Source organism: Urocampus carinirostris, chromosome 3, assembly GCF_059441175.1.
Source record: "Urocampus carinirostris isolate Australia breed hairy pipefish chromosome 3, RoL_Ucar_1.0, whole genome shotgun sequence".
NCBI classification, from domain to species: domain Eukaryota; kingdom Metazoa; phylum Chordata; class Actinopteri; order Syngnathiformes; family Syngnathidae; genus Urocampus; species Urocampus carinirostris.
Window position 1 is genome coordinate 53,225,264 of NC_142351.1, and position 19,233 is coordinate 53,244,496.

At 43.5% G+C, this 19,233-nt stretch overlaps 1 protein-coding gene and 1 non-coding gene across 3 annotated transcripts in view; both read left to right on the forward strand.

Moving 5' to 3' along the window:
* Positions 1 to 19,233, forward strand: part of iqsec2b (IQ motif and Sec7 domain ArfGEF 2b) — a 74,898-nt gene that overhangs the window by 44,854 nt on the left and 10,811 nt on the right. The window contains exons 2-8 of one of the 2 annotated variants that reach the window (XM_088332440.1): positions 6,567 to 6,861; positions 8,592 to 8,909; positions 13,951 to 15,011; positions 16,739 to 16,900; positions 16,980 to 17,102; positions 17,197 to 17,363; positions 19,059 to 19,198. In XM_088332440.1, the coding sequence (XP_088188566.1) occupies positions 6,567 to 6,861; positions 8,592 to 8,909; positions 13,951 to 15,011; positions 16,739 to 16,900; positions 16,980 to 17,102; positions 17,197 to 17,363; positions 19,059 to 19,198 (2,266 nt within the window). The remainder of the gene's footprint in view (positions 1 to 6,566; positions 6,862 to 8,591; positions 8,910 to 13,950; positions 15,012 to 16,738; positions 16,901 to 16,979; positions 17,103 to 17,196; positions 17,364 to 19,058; positions 19,199 to 19,233) is intronic. The other variant, XM_088332441.1, reaches the window with a different exon arrangement.
* trnav-aac (transfer RNA valine (anticodon AAC)) lies at positions 5,821 to 5,893 on the forward strand. The gene has a single exon. It is a non-coding gene; the product is annotated as a tRNA-Val (tRNA).

Here is a 19,233-nt window from a genome sequence, read left to right on the forward strand (position 1 = left end):
GACATTTCTTTGGCCTTTGAAAAAATCTCTAAGAATGCCGCTTGTGCAGCTTTACAAGGTGAGTACATGTACGTGTGTATGTCGTGACAAGTAGGCCGGGAAGGTGTGTTTTATGTTGCACTCCACTAGTCAGTAGAAGCACACTTGCTGTCCGTCTTGGCATGGTAGGAACATTTTGTATTGTTTTTCTGTTTTTGACACTTTAGTTTTGTGTTCAGGTCACATATTTGTTGCTTAGGGCGTTGTCTGACAAAGGGACTTGATGCAAGATCCAAGAAAAGTTGAAAAATATGTACCTAGTTTTCCATACATAGAAAATACATAAAATTGTCATAGTCTTGTGCGCTTGTTTAAGGAAGTCGGGCCCCAGGGGAAAAAAAGTCTCTGAGCCTGTTGAACCTGGTATTAACATACCTGTAACATCTACCAGAGGGCAGCAGATCAAAGAGGTAGTGGTCTGTGTGAGAGAAGTCCTTTATATATATAAAGATAAAGTATCCATCTAGCTAGCTAGCTAGCTAGCTAGCTAGCTAGCCATAATGTTGTTGGCTCTTCTGCAGTATAACTTAGATGTGTGGATCTTAAGTTTAACTTTTGGTATTAATTGAGAGAGTGGTGGTATGTATGTCGAAGCGAGAGTCAGGATGGGCTTTTTGTGGTTTTGTCAAACAATAGTTTCTCTGTTCCAGTAAAGAACACCAGCTCCAGGGATCCCAACATCTGGGTTCATAGGAGCAACTTTATAAAGACTATCATATATAAGTGTATAGATAGTATAGCAATGTCTAGGAAACAGTCTGGCACAACAGTGGGTATGTGTTGGCAGGTGAGAAATGCTGTCATCTCTTCAAAGAGTCTTTATTCAGTTTTTGACTTGATGGCACAGGGAATTCCATCAGCATGTGCCTGACCTAGGTCTAGGATGCTGTCATGAGTTGGCAAACTTTGACTAGTGAATCCAAAAGCAGATTGGGCTAAGGCGCTAGCTCATTACGGGACCGACTAATAATCTGAAAGTCAAACGTGTGCAACTGGCGCATGCTCCATTTTTAAGAATGCTTTTGGGAATTTTCTGGTAATTTGTCACTTATGTAACTTCAGATGAACATATATAATTTTTGAGTCATGCAGTGATGACACACTAGCTACAACTATTGGCATTATTCCAATTAAAATGGGGAACATAATCCATTTTTGTTTATATCTTGATAATTGGAGCAAAGTTAAGTACAAATGAGAAAAGTTCAGTATTAGGTTTGTTAATAAGAGAACGATCACCTGGCACAATAAAAATAACATTGAATTTTTTTTTTTTTTTTTAAAACAGGCAAGATAGAGGACGCCATGACAGATCAACTTTTTTCTTGCTTCAATGAAACAAGACACAGGTTTTTAACTTTCTTGGAATTTGCAGATGAGGAGCTTCAACTCTGATTCTTCAGAACCATAGTGTCGAATATTTTGGAACTTTCACTCCTCCAACACTCTTGAATCAATTAATCTGTACTGTTTCATTAGGACATACTGAGAAGTTGACTAGGTTAATCTTTTTGAAGGTATAATTTAGGTTATGTTCTTGAATTGGCTCTAATTTGATTTTGCGGCTCAAACGATGCAAGAAGTCACGCACAGCCATTGGTCTCTAAGACACGGACTGCTTCTTGCACCTTCACATGTCTTTTTTTGTCCTGTTTCTTTTTGGTGACTTGTGCCTAAGCTCACACTCCAATTGAGCAAACAAGCCCTCCGAGAGGATCCCTTTTGGAAGTGTCACAAGGACTGCTGAGTAAGTCTTGCATAAATAATGAATTGCAGGTGGCTGATGCCATACAGCAATCCACCTTCATTTTTTTATGCAGCTGACTTACCTCCTTTGACTTGCACTATTACCTTTTTTCTTTTTTTTTTGCAGATGAGTTACTGAATTTGTTTTTGTCAAAAAAAACTGTTCTCAGACAAACAACCAAATAAGTGGTTAATGAGTAACTTCTTTCAATGTTAATGTGCACATTTTGATACTGGCCAACAATATAACTTAGATCACATATGTCAATGTGAAGGCTGATTATCTCAGGGGCCAAAGGAAACAGTCACGCAGACTGTTTCCTTTGGCCCCTGAGATAATCTTGATTAAATATTCTATCAAACACTGAGAATAATTTGTTTTTACTGTATATTACCTTTCCTTGAAGTAAAGGTTGTTTTAACAGATGTTTGTATAACAAAATATTTCAGTTGAGTGAATCATTGAAAATTGATTTTTTTATAAGTAAAAGAATCCCACTTTTGCAGCACGGCGGCGCAGTGATTAGTGCATGTGCGGCGCAATTCTGAGGTCATGAACCTTCCTATGTGGAATTTGCATGTTGTCCCTGTGCTTGCGTGGGTTTCCTCTGGGCACTCCGGTTTCCTCCCACATTCCAAAAACATGCATGTCAGGTTAATTGGCCAGTCCAAATTGTCCCTATGTGTGAATGAGTAAGAGATTCTGTCTGTCTCTGTGTCCAATGCAAATGGTTGGCAACCAGTTCAGGGTGTCCCCTGCCCACTGCCCGAAGATAGCTGGGATGGGCTCCAGCATCCCCGCGACCCTACTGAGGATAAGGGGTGCAGATAATGGATGAATAGAATCCCACTTTTGCAAAAATGAAACCAGGGCTAAAATGAAAAATAAAACTAGGCTACTGACGATGCCTAAATAATAACAGCTTTTTAAATTTCATGTTCATTATATGGGAATATTTATATATATATATTGTGTGTACTTAAAGAGCCATAAAAAAAATCACTTTATTCATTAGATTATATTAAATGTTACTGTTAGCTTTCCAGTAAGTTCAATTAGGGTCATTAGACCAGGGATCTCCAACATGGTGCCCCTTTAAGGACACTTGAGGTACCCGCGGATCGGTTCTGAAAAAAGCTCACCATTGCTAGGTCATTGTGATTTTCTAGTAAAATAGTTCTTTTGTGGTTGCCTGTTACTATTTAATGATATTTCCAACGATTAACCTGGTAACAACATAGTAACGACATATTAATAAGATGAGTTCTTATTTCAGAAATGTATATCAAACTGGGGGCCCTTTGTGCTAATTTGGAACAAAAAGTAGCTCTTGAGCAGCTTGTAGGTTAGAAACCCCCTGCACTATGCGTCATATAAAACGTTTTTAACATCCAGTATGCCCAGCCCTTGACTTTTAGATCATTTTTATTTTTGGCCCTCCATGCATTTGACTTTTGACACCCCCGACCAACTTAAACACAACAAAAACATTACAACCGTAGATCTTTACAAACATTTTTGGGGTACAATCCCAAACCCCAAAACAGTGCAATAGTTGAGAAACATTCAAATTGAGTAGACGCATTGCTCTGCTCTGTTTGTGCTCTTGTCCTTAAAATTCTGCCTTATTGCCGAAAACGTTGATGTCACTTTGAGGCTGCAGAAGTGTGCCCACTATGTGCGTTCCCTGTTGTGTGTGCCATCACTCACAACAGTTGTCATTCATCGGCTTGTTTTTCTTGGATGTAGCTTAAAAATTGAATAAGAAGCACAGGTGCCATGAGAAAGATCTGACTCCCCCTGGACAATTTTACTTATAGCCGTTTGCGCTCAGTTCACCGTGCAAATTATAATAGTCGTAACTAAATGTGTTACTCCCCAGCTGTGTTGAGCTTGCCGTCCGGTGTCACTGGATTTATAATACCAATGCTTTTAACTCTCAGAGAGAGGTTGAGACAATCAAAAGCTACTTTACTTTTTTTAGATAGGCTGATTACATAGAGAAATAACAAACACTCACAAACAGGCCTGTTGATCCCCAAGGGTTACATGATTCAGCAGAACAGAATTACCATCTGCCCGATGTCCAATCTTTCCCTTTTATGCACGAGACAAGAAAATAAGCCACACTTAAGCTTCACTCCTTTTAAGGCATTTGGACGGTGTCTGCCAAAGCGTTCTTTCACAACCTGTAGAGAGCTTCTTTCAACACCCACTTCGATAGTGATAACGGTCAATACATTGCCATGGCAACAACATTTCCATCCGAACAACTGCCTTACCACCCACAAAAGGTCCAACAGCAACCATGTAACTCCCCCTTTTGAATTTTTCTATTTAAGGAGCCAAGAAGGAAGAATTATAAATACAAGAAAAGTGTTCAACTATAAAACTAGAAGTATCCTGTATTTTTTTTGTCAACTAAAATAAATGTATTTGCTTTTTCCATGTGCGGCTTGTAAAACTATTAGTCCCGACAATCTGATTGCTCAAAAATCAAATGGAGAGTGATTACTGTTACAATATTACATACCTGTCAACCTGTACGTTTTTGCTGTACAAATTACGTTTGTTATGCATTTTAAGACATGTATGACGTACAAGAAAATCTGTATGGAAAAAAGCAAATTTGTCAATTATGGGTACCATCCGGTATTCACCGACTATCACGAAACGGCAAATCAATCAAGTCAAACAAGTTCGCTGCTATCTCGGTATCGTTTTTTTCGTTGCAAACAAAGCGGGCGGTTTGATGCTACTGTGCGCATGCGTCTGCCGCCTCGGATTTCATGTGGTAGTTATGTAGTGAAAGGAAGTCCGTCTCTTTTTAGAGAGCCGGCTTTTTCGGCTCAACTCATTAAAGAGAGCCGGCTCTCAAACGGCTCACTTGCTTTGATGAAATATATTACGAATTATTATGTTGTATAAAGAAGTTAAGAAAAAAAGGAAGTATAAAAGGAGAAAATGAAAAAAAGACAGGTTTGTGGTTATCCCTTTAATCAGGATATTACCAACAATAATTTAATGCAGAAAATGAATTCATAATTTGAATAAGAAAATCTATTGTTATATTTGCATGTATTTTTCCTTCTACAGTGAACGTCCAAGCTACTTCATTTTTGAACTTTTTTTATAATGAACCTCATTCATGTTGAGCAACTCAGTATCTTACAACAAAATGTTAATTAACAATATATATGATATAACGAAACATGTGTACAATATAACATGTTAAACTACATAAATAAACATGTTTGAAAAAAAAAAATATGGTTAAAGATTTTTTGGTATTTTGTAAGGGAAAATACAACATTTTTTAAGGGCATGGAGCCGTGTAGGTTGAAAGGTATATTAGCTTACTAGCCAGTACAAATTCACATGAAAAGCTACTGCATCGTCATTATTCAAGTTACGTTTCAATACAAATTGGTTGGGCCTGTGCAGTGCATTTCACAAACAAACAAGGCAAGAATTCACTTTTGATACTATTTTATTTTCAGATGCTGTGCTCGGAGTCCAAATATTTCACGCACATTTTCACTTTGAATTAATGCACTCGTATCTTTGATAATGCAAAAAATATATTAATATAATTTGTCTGTTCTACCTCAGAAAAAATAACAAGGGTAGACATATACAGTACTCAACATGTAGCGGATTGGTTTATGTCAAAAAATGTATAGAATTTGAAATATAATCGTGTCATTACTTGTAGACAGGTTGATTGGCTTTAGTAGATTTGAAGACAACTTTGACAAAAGTTGATGTAATGGGATTGTTTGTCGATCAGACCGATAAAAAAGGGAGAAAAAAACGAGAGCAGAAACGTGTCAAAAGAAAAGGTATGCAGATATTATTAAGAGTTTAAGTTGTCTGTTAAAGCTTCTGCTAACATACTTTAGCATCATGCTAATATGGTGGTAAGGCATTAATAAAGACAATTGTATGTGTACAATTTCAATATCCTTGTATGTCCCCTCTATATCTCCGGATCACTCAGATTTATAAACCGTAACGGATGGGTACCTCACACCGTTTCCGTAGTGTAGTGGTTATCACGTTCGCCTAACACGCGAAAGGTCCCCGGTTCGAGACCGGGCGGAAACATAGTTTTGTATTTTTAAACCAATTTTTACCCTTCAGTTCAGTGTTTTGCAACCCTTTTTTCAGCCAATACCCGTTTTTTTCCCCCAATAAAAATTCTCAAGGGAAATGTTCTCAAACGAAAATGTTCTAGTTGTTTTGTTTTTTTTTAACTTAAATTATTATGTGTTACTATAATTGAGAGTAGGAGAGTTTTTCCTGTCATTTGTTGTCACTGTGGGTCAAAAGATAATAAGATATTTAAAGATTATGAATGGATTACTTTGACCTGTTCTTTTAAGTTTTACTACATTTTGATATTGTTTTTGTCAAAAAAAAAAAACTAAAATAATTCATAAAATGAGCAAAAGTAAATGCCTTGGGAAAACGAATTTTTTACATTCTAGATTCATTACAAATAAATTGAAATACTCCCAGCCTTTTTAACTTTTGAATAGAATGGAATTTCATTGTAACATGAGAAAAGCACACTGGAATTACAAATTGCCAGTCTGATGGTGCAAGGACATTTCGAAGATAAAATCATTAATCCAGAACTTATGACATTGTTGTTTTTCTAACTGCATTACAGACAATAAATAATTTTATCGCAATATTCTATTTTTGAGACGCAATCCTGTACAAGTTCATTGTCCAAATGCTGTCAAAATATGCAAGCATTTTTTTTTTCCTGTAGTGTGGAAGTGGAGTCGCAGTGTCCAGGGGAGACAAGCACTCGCAAGGACAGTCCTTTCACCCAAACGCCCTACTCGCATGGCTCAGAGCGCTACGGTGATAGAACCAGCGGTGTGACGGGCCCCAGGGCCCCTTCATGCGTGACCGCCTCTAATTCAGCCACCTTGGCCTGGGCCCTGCGGACGCGCCACCAACCTGCCAGCCTCGCCCTTCGCAAGCAGGAGGAAGAGGAGAACAAGAGATGCAAGGCTCTTTCTGACAGTTACGAACTCTCCACAGATCTCCAGGATAAAAAGGTAATAAATGCGATGCTAAATGTTCTTGTTATTGTTCTTAAGGTGACTGAAAGTGTCCATGAGCCGATACTAAAGTTGAGGGACGCCCCCTCGGCCTGGGTGTCCCTCTCGGGCAGCGTATACCTTACAGATTTCATAGGAAAAGTATTAACTATTTGCCCTAAATGTTTTCCTGCATTTCAGCCGAACTATGCTCCCTTGAGTTTTTATCTAAATTTTTTATCTTCCGTTTTTGGTTGTGTAACGGGACACAGGTGGATGGTCTAGCTCCAGCTGGTGTTACACATTTGTTTTATATATATATATATATATATATATATATATATATATATATTGTTTTACCTAATCTGCAAAATAGATGGTAAATGTCAGTCTCACACGACACCATTTACTTGTTGACATTAAGAGTGATTTATTGAACAAGTCTCGTTAAATCACGTGAGGTCCCGTGAGACTTGGCCCAAGCACCCTTCTCTGACCTGTGAGACTATGCCATCTAACGGTGAAATACTGGTACTTCACTTTTTCTGCTTCACAAAACAACATAAAAATCCCAAAATATAACATTTTAACTAGTCAGCAAACCTTGTTGCGCCAAAGTTGTTTGTGACTTTTCACCTAGGCACAACATCAAATCGTCTCATAAATAAATAACTTTTCGGGCGGCACAAGCTTTTCTTTCCGATCCCAGGGTTTCCTATGACTTAATACTAGGACTTTCTAGGCTTCTTAAAATAGATATTTTGTTTGGTATGATAAAAAAATCGAATTAATCAGATCTTATTCAATGCTAATGTATGTGTAGTCAAAATGGCTGGGAATCACTTATATACCAAAAAGGCAGGATATGAGAAAAATGTAATATTAGTGGTTTAATCGAAAAATCCTCTATTCCACACTTGGACTGGCAGGTTCTGATAATGTTCATGGCCTCCCTCTAAGAGAAAACTAAAATTGGTCATTGGTCAGATGAAACCCCTGCTGATGATAGGAAAGCATGGAAGTACTGAGTCGGTTCTTTCACTTCCACTACTAAAGAAAGAAGACGGTCAAGGAAGCAGCAAACCTAGTGGTGGAGGTGTTCTTGTTTTGAAAGATGGACAAGATCCCTACAAAGGCAGATGAGCCAGACCTTCTTTCATTTCTTGTTGCACCTGCAGTTGTCATACTTTTTAACCCTAATACTTGGCTTGGCACAGATAACATCTGAGTTGGAGCAACATTAATGATAAAAAAATGTAATATTGAAATACAGTTCACCACACCAATGTGACATGCATGTTTTTTTTTAAATGTTTTACACCCTATTTGAGTCTTTGAACCCAAATTTCAAACACACTTTTTAAACCAAAACAAAAAACAAAGCACAGCTCTGAATGCTTCTATGAAACTTCACAAGATATGTTTTCTTATGATTTCACACTATATTCAGGCTTTTGCTTGACAAAATATTAATTTTAGAAATTCTATATATAAAGACCACCCTATTAGACTACTGTACCAAAATGGCTTCGATACACCTTTTTCATATGTCTGATCAATGTGAAACTTTACAGGAAGGGTGATCTTGTGGTTTTACACCATATTCAGACCTTCGCTGACACAAAATTACAATTTCCAAAATAAGGACCACCCTACTACATGCAGTGACAGATTCCATAACTTATTAAGTCGTAGGGGCACCACTTCCTATGCTGTCAAGTAGTCAATGATGTTTGTAATCCCCCCAGGTGGAAATGCTAGAGAGAAAGTATGGCGGCTCATTCGTGAGTCGAAGGGCAGCCAGGACCATCCAAACAGCGTTCAGGCAGTACCGAATGAACAAGAATTTTGAACGGCTTCGAAGCTCTGCTTCAGAGAGTCGCTTGACGCGTCGCATAATCCTGTCCAATATGAGGCTTCAGTATTCTTTCGACGAACGCCAGCCTCAGCAGCCGGCACAGACGCAAACCAACTTCACGCACAGTGTGGCCATCGGACCTCCTCATTCTCTGGACGAAAATCATCCTGGAGACTACACCCATTTGGAGGAGTCCTTTGGCAAACAGGTCTGCTGCTTCTTTTGTTTTGTAAATCTTGGAACCGTAAATTAATGTTTTTTTTTTTAATTAATAATACATTTTATTTCAAAGCGTCTTTCAGAACATCCAGAGTCGCTGTACACAAAGTTAAAACAGTGATCTCAATGAAAAAAGATAATAAATCCAAAAACGAAAACAAAGCACAGTTTAAAAAAAAGGGGGCAGACCATTTTATCTGAAAAGTTGAATTTTGAATTTGCATTGAAAGATGGACAGGATGGCAGAATTACAGAAGTCAGATGGTTCTTATGTCTCACAAGGGAGCTAAAGCAGGTTGTATTAAACCAAGAAATGTAAAAAAAATATCTAACCTAAGTGATATTTACTAGTTTGTGCTGTCAATTTCTATAGCATCTTACCCTTTCAATAACATTTCTGAATCGCTTAACTTAAAATTCAGTGAGTGTGTGGGCCATCATTAATGGAACAGGAATATTTCATGAGCCATGAGAATTGAACGAAGATCGATTTTGAAAAGATGTAAGATTTTCATTGTGATACTCAGATTCGTCATCATATACACCAAAGAGCTGTTTCCCTTTGTCGTGCTTTTCTTGGACGGCTTTCTGTTTTCTCCTTTCTCCGACATTTGTTTCTAACACCGTGAGTAAAAATAGTGTGATTGTGAGATAAAATTGAATGCCTCTCATTTGTCTTCTGTATCACCAGTGGTTTAGTAGTTAGGTGATGGTGCTCTCACCTGTCACGAGTGCGTGGTGGCGTGGAAGGGGACCGGACCAGAACGGAGGCAGGAGGCATGAAGGGAGAACTCAAATGCGTTGACGATCCATAAGTTTTATTTTACAAAATAAAAGTCGCCCAATACTCCGAGGCAAAACAGAACAATACAGAGTTCCTCCGGCACGAACTCAACAGGACAAGGCATAACAGACTAAAACAGGACAAGCATAACAGACCGGGATTGTGTATAAGAGTAATGAACCAGCACCCGCCAAACCCAAAATCCAGCCTTAAAAAGCAGAACAGCAATCAGCTGATCTGCTTCAGCTTGAGTTCGGGGCGTGGCATACTGGTCGTCATGGCGACCGTGACAGAGCCCCCCTCTTAAGGGACAGCTCCCGAGGTCCCAAAAAAGAAAAAATTACTACCTCGCGCCCCGGAATGTTGACGATCGCGATTGGGGCAACCCTGCTCCCTCCTCCGAACACGCAGGAACGGGGAGAGGCAGGCGCCATCTGCGTCGGGCGGATCGGAATCGGCGCTCGGCAGGGGGGGTCTGGTGGCCAACTGGACAGGGGATGACAGACAGGCAGAACCGACGAGAACAGGACAGATAAACAGGACAGGCAAAAACAGGACAGATAAACAGGACAGGCCTCTACAGAAGAGTCGCACTCAGGACAGGCCTCTACAGAAGAGTCGCACTCAGGTCAGGCCTCTACAGAAGAGTCGCACTCAGGTCAGGCCTCTACAGAAGAGTCGCACTCAGGTCAGGCCGATGCAGAAGAGTCGCACTCAGGTCAGGCCGATGCAGAAGAGTCGCACTCAGGTCAGGCCGATGCAGAAGAGTCGCACTCAGGTCAGGCCGATGCAGAAGAGTCGCACTCAGGTCAGGCCGATGCAGAAGAGTCGCACTCAGGTCAGGCCGATGCAGAAGAGTCGCACTCAGGTCAGGCCGATGCAGAAGAGTCGCACTCAGGTCAGGCCGATGCAGAAGAGTCGCACTCTGGGGGTTCAGGTTCAGAAGAGTCAGACTCTGGGGGTTCAGGTTCAGAAGAGTCAGACTCAGGGGGTTCGGGTTCAGAGTGGCGATTCAGACAGGACAGGCGGAATCAGAACAGGCAAGACATGAGAGGGTCAAAATCAAAACAGACAAGACATGAGAGAGTCAAAATCAGAACAGACAAGACATAAGAGAGTCAAAATCAGAACAGACAAGACATAAGAGAGTCAAAATCAGAACAGACAAGACATGAGAGAGTCAAAATCAGAACAGACAAAACAGGAGGAGCGGAGTCGGACTGGCAGGCAGCGGAGTCGGAGTCGGCCCGACGGGCAGCGGAGTCGGAGTCGGCCCGACGGGCAGCAGAGTCGGAGTCGGCCCGACGGGCAGCAGAGTCGGAGTCGGCCCGACGGGCAGCAGAGTCGGAGTCGGGCTGGCACGCTGGGGAGACGGAATAGCAGGCAATCGGCACGGGAGTCGGGCAGGCAGGCATGAGAGTTGAACAGGCAGGCGTCAATTCTTCCCGGGACCCCATTCGAGGCACAGCAAGGGCCACGACGGGCGGGGCCGTGGTTCGAACGGGCAGGGAAGGCCAACTCAGTAGGCGCCTGCCGAACTGCGCTCTCCAGCTCTCCCCAAGTCGCGCTGGGATCGTTCGCTGAGTTCTATTTGTTGGCTGGTTCATTCTGTCACGAGACGTGGTGGCGTGGAAGGTGACCGGACCAGAACGGAGGCAGGAGGCATGAAGGGAGAACTCAAATGCGTTGACGATCCATAGGTTTTATTTAATAAAATAAAAGTCGCCCAATACTCCGAGGCAAAACAGAACAATACAGAGTTCCTCCGGCACGAACTCAACAGGACAAGGCATAACAGACTAAAACAGGACAAAGCATAACAGACTAAAACAGGACAAGGCATAACAGACCGGGATTGTGAATAATGAGTAATGAACCAGCACCCGCCAAACCCAAAATCCAGCCTTAAATAGCAGAACAGCAATCAGCTGATCTGCTTCAGCTTGAGTTCGGGGGCGTGGCATACTGGTCGTCATGGCGACCGTGACAGAGCCCCCCTCTTAAGGGACAGCTCCCGAGGTCCCAAAAAAGAAAAAATTACTACCTCGCGCCCCGGAATGTTGACGATCGCGATTGGGGCAACCCTGCTCCCTCCTCCGAACACGCAGGAACGGGGAGAGGCAGGCGCCATCTGCGTCGGGCGGATCGGAATCGGCGCTCGGCAGGGGGGGTCTGGTGGCCAACTGGACAGGGGATGACAGACAGGCAGAACCGACGAGAACAGGACAGATACTCAGGACAGGCCGATGCAGAAGAGTCGCACTCAGGACAGGCCGATGCAGAAGAGTCGCACTCAGGACAGGCCGATGCAGAAGAGTCGCACTCAGGACAGGCCGATGCAGAAGAGTCGCACTCAGGACAGGCCGATGCAGAAGAGTCGCACTCAGGACAGGCCGATGCAGAAGAGTCGCACTCAGGTCAGGCCGATGCAGAAGAGTCGCACTCAGGACAGGCCGATGCAGAAGAGTCGCACTCAGGTCAGGCCGATGCAGAAGAGTCGCACTCAGGTCAGGCCGATGCAGAAGAGTCGCACTCAGGTCGGGCCGATGCAGAAGAGTCGCACTCAGGTCGGGCCGATGCAGAAGAGTCGCACTCAGGGGGGGCCGATGCAGAAGAGTCGCACTCAGGGGGGGCCGATGCAGAAGAGTCGCACTCAGGGGGGTCAGATGCAGAAGAGTCGCACTCAGGGGGGGCCGATGCAGAAGAGTCGCACTCAGGGGGGTCAGATGCAGAAGAGTCGCACTCAGGGGGGGCCGATGCAGAAGAGTCGCACTCAGGGGGGTCAGATGCAGAAGAGTCGCACTCAGGGGGGTCAGATGCAGAAGAGTCGCACTCAGGGGGGTCAGATGCAGAAGAGTCGCACTCAGGGGGGTCAGATGCAGAAGAGTCGCACTCAGGGGGGTCAGATGCAGAAGAGTCAGGCTCAGGGGTTCAGGTTCAGAAGTGGCGATTCAGACAGGACAGGCGGAATCAGAACAGGCAAGACATGAGAGGGTCAAAATCAAAACAGACAAAACAGGAGGAGCGGAGTCGGCCCGACGGGCAGCGGAGTCGGAGTCGGCCCGACGGGCAGCGGAGTCGGAGTCGGCCCGACGGGCAGCAGAGTCGGAGTCGGGCTGGCACGCAGGGGAGACGGAATAGCAGGCAATCGGCACGGGAGTCGGGCAGGCAGGCATGAGAGTCGAACAGGCAGGCGTCAATTCTTCCCGGGACCCCATTCGAGGCACAGCAAGGGCCACGACGGGCGGGGCCGTGGTTCGAACGGGCAGGGAAGGCCAACTCAGTAGGCGCCTGCCGAACTGCGCTCTCCAGCTCTCCCAAGTCGCGCTGGGATCGTTCGCTGAGTTCTATTTGTTGGCTGGTTCATTCTGTCACGAGTGCGTGGTGGCGTGGAAGGGGACCGGACCAGAACGGAGGCAGGAGGCATGAAGGGAGAACTCAAATGCGTTGACGATCCATAAGTTTTATTTTACAAAATAAAAGTCGCCCAATACTCCGAGGCAAAACAGAACAATACAGAGTTCCTCCGGCACGAACTCAACAGGACAAGGCATAACAGACTAAAACAGGACAAGCATAACAGACCGGGATTGTGTATAAGAGTAATGAACCAGCACCCGCCAAACCCAAAATCCAGCCTTAAAAAGCAGAACAGCAATCAGCTGATCTGCTTCAGCTTGAGTTCGGGGCGTGGCATACTGGTCGTCATGGCGACCGTGACACTCACCACCACGATCCTAGTTCGATTCCCTAAGTCCAATGTTATGCGAATACAGTTAGCGATGCTTTTCGACTGATTAATCATTGTTCTAATCCGTATCGTAAGTTTATGAGGGCGCTAGTTATACACTGTAGCTCTTGAAAGAAACGTCACTTGGACGCATCTTCAGTGATGTGTCCTGGGTTCGAGTGTTTCCAGTCTCGCAACATCAGATGATCTAACTCATGTGACTCAGACAAGTTTGGTCACGCCTCTGTTTGCGTCCCAGTAGTAGTAGTGCTTATAAAAGATCCTTTATCATCTAGGATGATAATTTGTCGGGTAGGCTACAAAAGTAGGCTGAAAGATAAAGCATTGTACTGAAAAACAAAGAATATATTTGGCGTTGACATTTTTTACTGATCCAACCCACCTGACAACATAAAGTCTGGATCCGGCCCCCGTGCCAAACTGAGTTTGCCTGAATTAAATGCTTCTTTTTAAAAAATGTTGTCCCACTAACTGCTGCCTTTGAAATTTGCTCAGGTCAAGTCTTTGGCTGATTCGATAGACGATGCCCTGACCTGCCACACAGGTCGCAATGACTCCCAAGAAGGCAGCAGGGTGGTTGGCGGTCTCAGCGAAGATTTCGGAGACTGTATTTGGAGCAGCAGCAGCAATCCCTCCTCCCGACGTGGTCTGGGAGAAAGAGCCAGGGGGGTCGGAGGAGGACTCAGCATGCACGGCGACAGCACAGCCACTTCGTACAGCGACGTCACGCTTTACATGGACGATGGAATGCCATCCTCGCCGCTCTCCCCCGACCGGGCCCCCAGCAGCACTGACACGGAATACTGGGGCCCCTCGGGGGGCGTCGGGTGCCGTGAAGACAGCAGGGACACGGAAGGTGGTGGCAGCAGCAACAGTCGGCGAAGCACGCCATGCACCGAGTGCCGGGACTACCGGCTGAGAGGGTCGCACCTGCCTCTCCTCACCATTGAGCCACCCAGCGACAGCTCAGTTGACATGAGCGACCGTTCGGACCGGGGTTCTCTTACCAGACAGCTGGTGTATGAGCAAGAAACTGTAGGTTCCCCCCAGGGTACCCTCAAACACTCCCCCAACACAGGCTCCCGCTCGACAACCGCAGGGGCCGCTCAGGGTCAGACACGAGCGGCGGGTAGGACCATCCCCACGCACATCCCCCACCAGGTGGCATCGCACCACCACAACCACCACCACCATCATCACCACCACTCCATCCACCACCATCAATACCCTGATACGCCCTCATCGTCTTCATCTCCCCAGCAGCCCCCTACCACTCCTCTGTCGTCCTCCTCCTCCACAGCGCTGCCCTCGGGTGGGTTGGAGCGACAGTGTTGCTCGGATGAAGACAACGACTCTCTTAACTCCACCACCAACTCCAACGAGACAGTCAACTGCAGCTCTGGTTCCTCATCTCAGGACAGCCTCCAGGAACCTCTGACTCCTCTTGGCAAGCAGACCTATCAAAGAGAAAGTCGTAATAGCTGGGACTCTCCACCCTTCAACAGCGATGTCGTACAAAGGCGACAGTACCGCATAGGCCTCAACCTCTTCAACAAGTAAGAGTCAACCAAAATCTAACAGTTAAGAAGGAAAATTAGAACTATATATATAACAGGGGTCTGAGAGCTACTTTTGTTACCAAGCAGTAAGCACAATGGACACCCATTTGAAAATGTATTTCTAAAACAACAACTTATCTTATCACCATGTTATTTATTGGAATTAGGGTTTTATAGACTCTGTCAACTAAAAAAAAAATCGTTTTACTAGAAACTCACAATGACCCTGCACTGGTGAGCTATTTTCAGAACTGGTCCACGGGCACCTCAGCTGTTCTTAAAGGGGCACCCTAGAGCCTACAGGCACCACCGCATTTGAGATCCCTGGTCTATATTGTCACAACATAACATACTGTGATAACAACATAGTGAATATTTGGATGCATGAGTAATAAAGGCTTAAAGGTGCTGTTCAGAATTTGGAGCTTTTACACTCGCTGACGCCATCTTCTGGCTTAAGTCACCATTGCATCATCCGTCAAGTTCCTTATGTGGCGCGTGCTAGTACGTGCATTTCCTATATGCAATCGAATAAACTCTTCTTTTTAATCTTTTTGGGGGTTTGGGTTGTCCTTTGGACTGTATTTTCCTACTTTCACCATTTTCAGGCGACGCTGAATATCCATTGTATCTACAATAGTCCTTATTCCTTTTTATCTGATTTGGATTATTACTTTTTTTTTATGAATAATGAAAATAATTCCTAAAATGTGCAAAATGATTTGCCCTTTGTTGGAGAACATTTTACTTGAAAACATTGTTAGGTGGGCAGCACGGCGGCGCAGTGGTTAGCGCTTGTGCGGCACAGTTCATGTCATGGGAACCTGTCGTGGGTTCAAATCCAGCTCCATACTTTCTGTGCGGAGTTTGTATGTTCTCCCCGTGCTTGCGTGGGTTTCCTCCGGGCACTCCGGTTTCCTCCCACATTCCAAAAACATGCATTTCAGGTGAATTGGCCGGTCCAAATTGTCCCTAGGTGTGAATGAGCGAATGAGTTGTCTGTCCCCGTGTGCCCTGCGATTGGCTGGCAACCAGTTCAGGGTGTCCCCTGCCCACTGCCCGAAGATGGCTGGGATGGGCTCCAGCCCCCCCGCGACCCTAATGAGGATAAGCGGTACGGCTAATGAGATGAGATGAGATGAGACATTGTTAGGTTTACTTAATTTTTCAACTGGATTTTACACAATTTTTCGCACGCACACATCTTGGGCCCCATGTCATATTCCGTTCAATGTTCCTGTCCCAAAATAAGATCCAATGGGCCAAATAATGCAACAGTTGTTCGACTGCCCTAATTGTGACATTTCATAGCTTCAGGATTGTTATGGACGAACTGAAAACGCAACAGGTAGAAATGACAATTTAATCTTGTACCCCACACAAAACCTCATATGTGTTTAAATATATTTCCTACCATTCTTAAAACTGTCAACAGTTATTCCCTTCAAGTAGGCTAAAAGAGTTAATGTGATTACATAGTTATTTATGCAATATGGTCATTTGACTACTCTCTCTGGTTTAAGTCCATCTAAGCTCGTTTTGCCAAAAGATTGAATCAAAACAGCCTTTGAACTGAAGATCAAGTTACTGGGATGAATCGTAACATGTCACGTAAATCGGTTGTATTATTAAGGACCGGCAAAAACGGCTCTGAAAAGGGATGGCAGTGAATTATTTTCCTTTTCCCCTCCTTTGAAGTAAGCTGGTGTTTCTTTCAATGACAGGAAACCAGAGAAAGGAATCCAGTACCTGATCGAGAGAGGCTTTGTATCAGACACTCCAGTTGGTATCGCCCGTTTCATCTTGGAAAGGAAAGGCCTGAGCAGGCAGATGATCGGAGAGTTCCTGGGAAACCGACAGAAGCAATTCAACAAAGATGTTTTAGAGTGGGTGCAGGAAGAAAAACGTGTTTATTTAATTTTTTGTTTGTTTTTACATTCAAATATGCAACGGTGTCCATTCCAGCTGTGTGGTCGATGAGATGGACTTTTCCGGAATGGACCTTGATGATGCACTGAGGAAGTTCCAGGCTCAGATTAAAGTCCAAGGGGAAGCACAAAAAGTGGAGCGGCTCATCGAGGCCTTCAGGTTTGTGTGCTCGTGCGAACTCTTGCCGGCGTCGAGGTCAGGGCAGCTTTGTGCTGTCCAACTATGCTGACCGTGTTTCATGTCTCCCATGCAGTCAACGATACTGCATGTGTAATCCGGTTCTAGTGCGGCAGTTCCAGAACCCTGACACCATCTTCATCTTGGCCTTCGCCATAATTCTTCTTAACACAGACATGTACAGCCCTAACGTCAAAGCAGAAAGAAAAATGAAGCTGGAGGACTTCATCAAGAATTTGAGAGGTTACACTTTTGTTTATAAAATCCAAACAAGATCCACAAGACATTTTTTGAACAGGGAATTTTGCATATCATCATGTACTTTACAGGGGTGTCAATAAGGTCTTAGCTGAACATTTTTAGAGTCTTCCCTGTAGACTCATACCTGATTCATTAGCAAACTGTGTGGAAACCTTATTAATGATCTTGTTGATTTCGTTCATCTGTGTTTATAGGGGAAACCTTTAAAGCAGGGGTTTCAATTATGGTGTCAGGGGGCGAACACTTGGGTAGCCCGCGGACAGTTCCTGATAATAGCAGCAGTGATGCGTCATTGTTTTTCTTCTAGAAAATTTGATTTCTAACTGGCATGATGTTGTGGTTGACTATACCTTTTTAAACCCTATTTCTAAAAATCACAACCTGGCTATGACAGTAATAACATGATAAGTTGTTATTTAAGAAAGGTGTATCAAACTATGTATCACCCTTTGCACAAATACCGTAGGTAACAAAAAGTAGCTATTTGTTTCAAAAAGGTTGGTGACCCCTGCTCTAAAGCATGAAGATCTCTAGTTCTTGAGGACCAGATTCTGACAAATAATGGTATCCAAAGTTTTTCTATGAGGGTTACATGCAGATAAATTTAATATTTATTTTTCCTTTTAACTGTAATCTACCTACCAACGCGCAATAACAGTGGAGTTCCTCAACCATGTTCAAGAAAGTCTTGCAAATGAGAATCTTTCATATACTAAGAAGCACACTGATCATCCCTGTCTATGATCCAGTGAGTTTTACAAGAAAATTACCTACATCTAAATTATCATTTGATTGGCAGAGCAAGAAAGCAATATATAAACTGTAGCATAATGACCTTTGTATCATATTATCTTAATTTATAAATGAAGTCGATGCGCTGCTCTTTTTGATTAAAAGCATCAGCAGATATTCAATCCTCCTATATGAAAAAAATTCCGAGCAATGAGAAAAAAAATACTGGATGGCTTGTCTTTCTGTTAGCTTACTTCCCACAATGCCTTTCTCTTCATTTAGTTTATAATCAAAGACTTTTGAATCAAAGACTTACGTTTTGAATACGTGTGGCCATGTGTTTCTTTATAGCTTTCTGGACGACTGAAATACTTCCCACCATGTATTATTCATCATTTAGTTCAGAAGGATGGAATTACTTCCCACAATGCCTTTCTCTTCATTTAGTTTAGAATCAAAGACTTAAGGAGTCAGCAATACAATACTGTATTTAAGTGGTTCCCAACCTTTTCTGTACCACAGACTGGTTTAATGTCTGACAATATCCTTGTGGCCTGGCCCAATCATCACATCAACAATTTGGTAACTTAACTTAAAATTGTGTGATGGTCAGATCAAACCTTATTTATGTCTTTTCACGAGCTGTCTTTATCCCTAGAGGCCTTGTCCCATTTGATTCTCATTGCATCCGATGTTATGCAATTGGGATCAGTGATATGTTCCAACTGACAAACAATGCAGTTTTATTTTTTTGTCTGTGTGCAATCCTAACCCTTACTATAGTTTACATTCAATGCGCCGTAAAGTCTGACGTGTATCGTATATGAGGAAATATCACGGAAGGCTATTTTTTAGAGGTTGCATCCTATAATCTGGTGTGCGATATAGTGCGGAAAATACTGATTTTTTTCTTAAGAAGCAATCCCGCCTTTTTATTCATCCAAGGTGTAGATAATGGTCAGGATATTCCCCGAGACCTTCTGGTTGGAATCTACCAGCGGATACAGAAATGGGAACTGCGGACCAATGATGACCACGTGTCTCAAGTGCAGGCAGTGGAAAGAGTGCTGGTGGGCAAGAAGCCTGTGAGGGATACCTTTCAACACGAGAGCATTTCTGG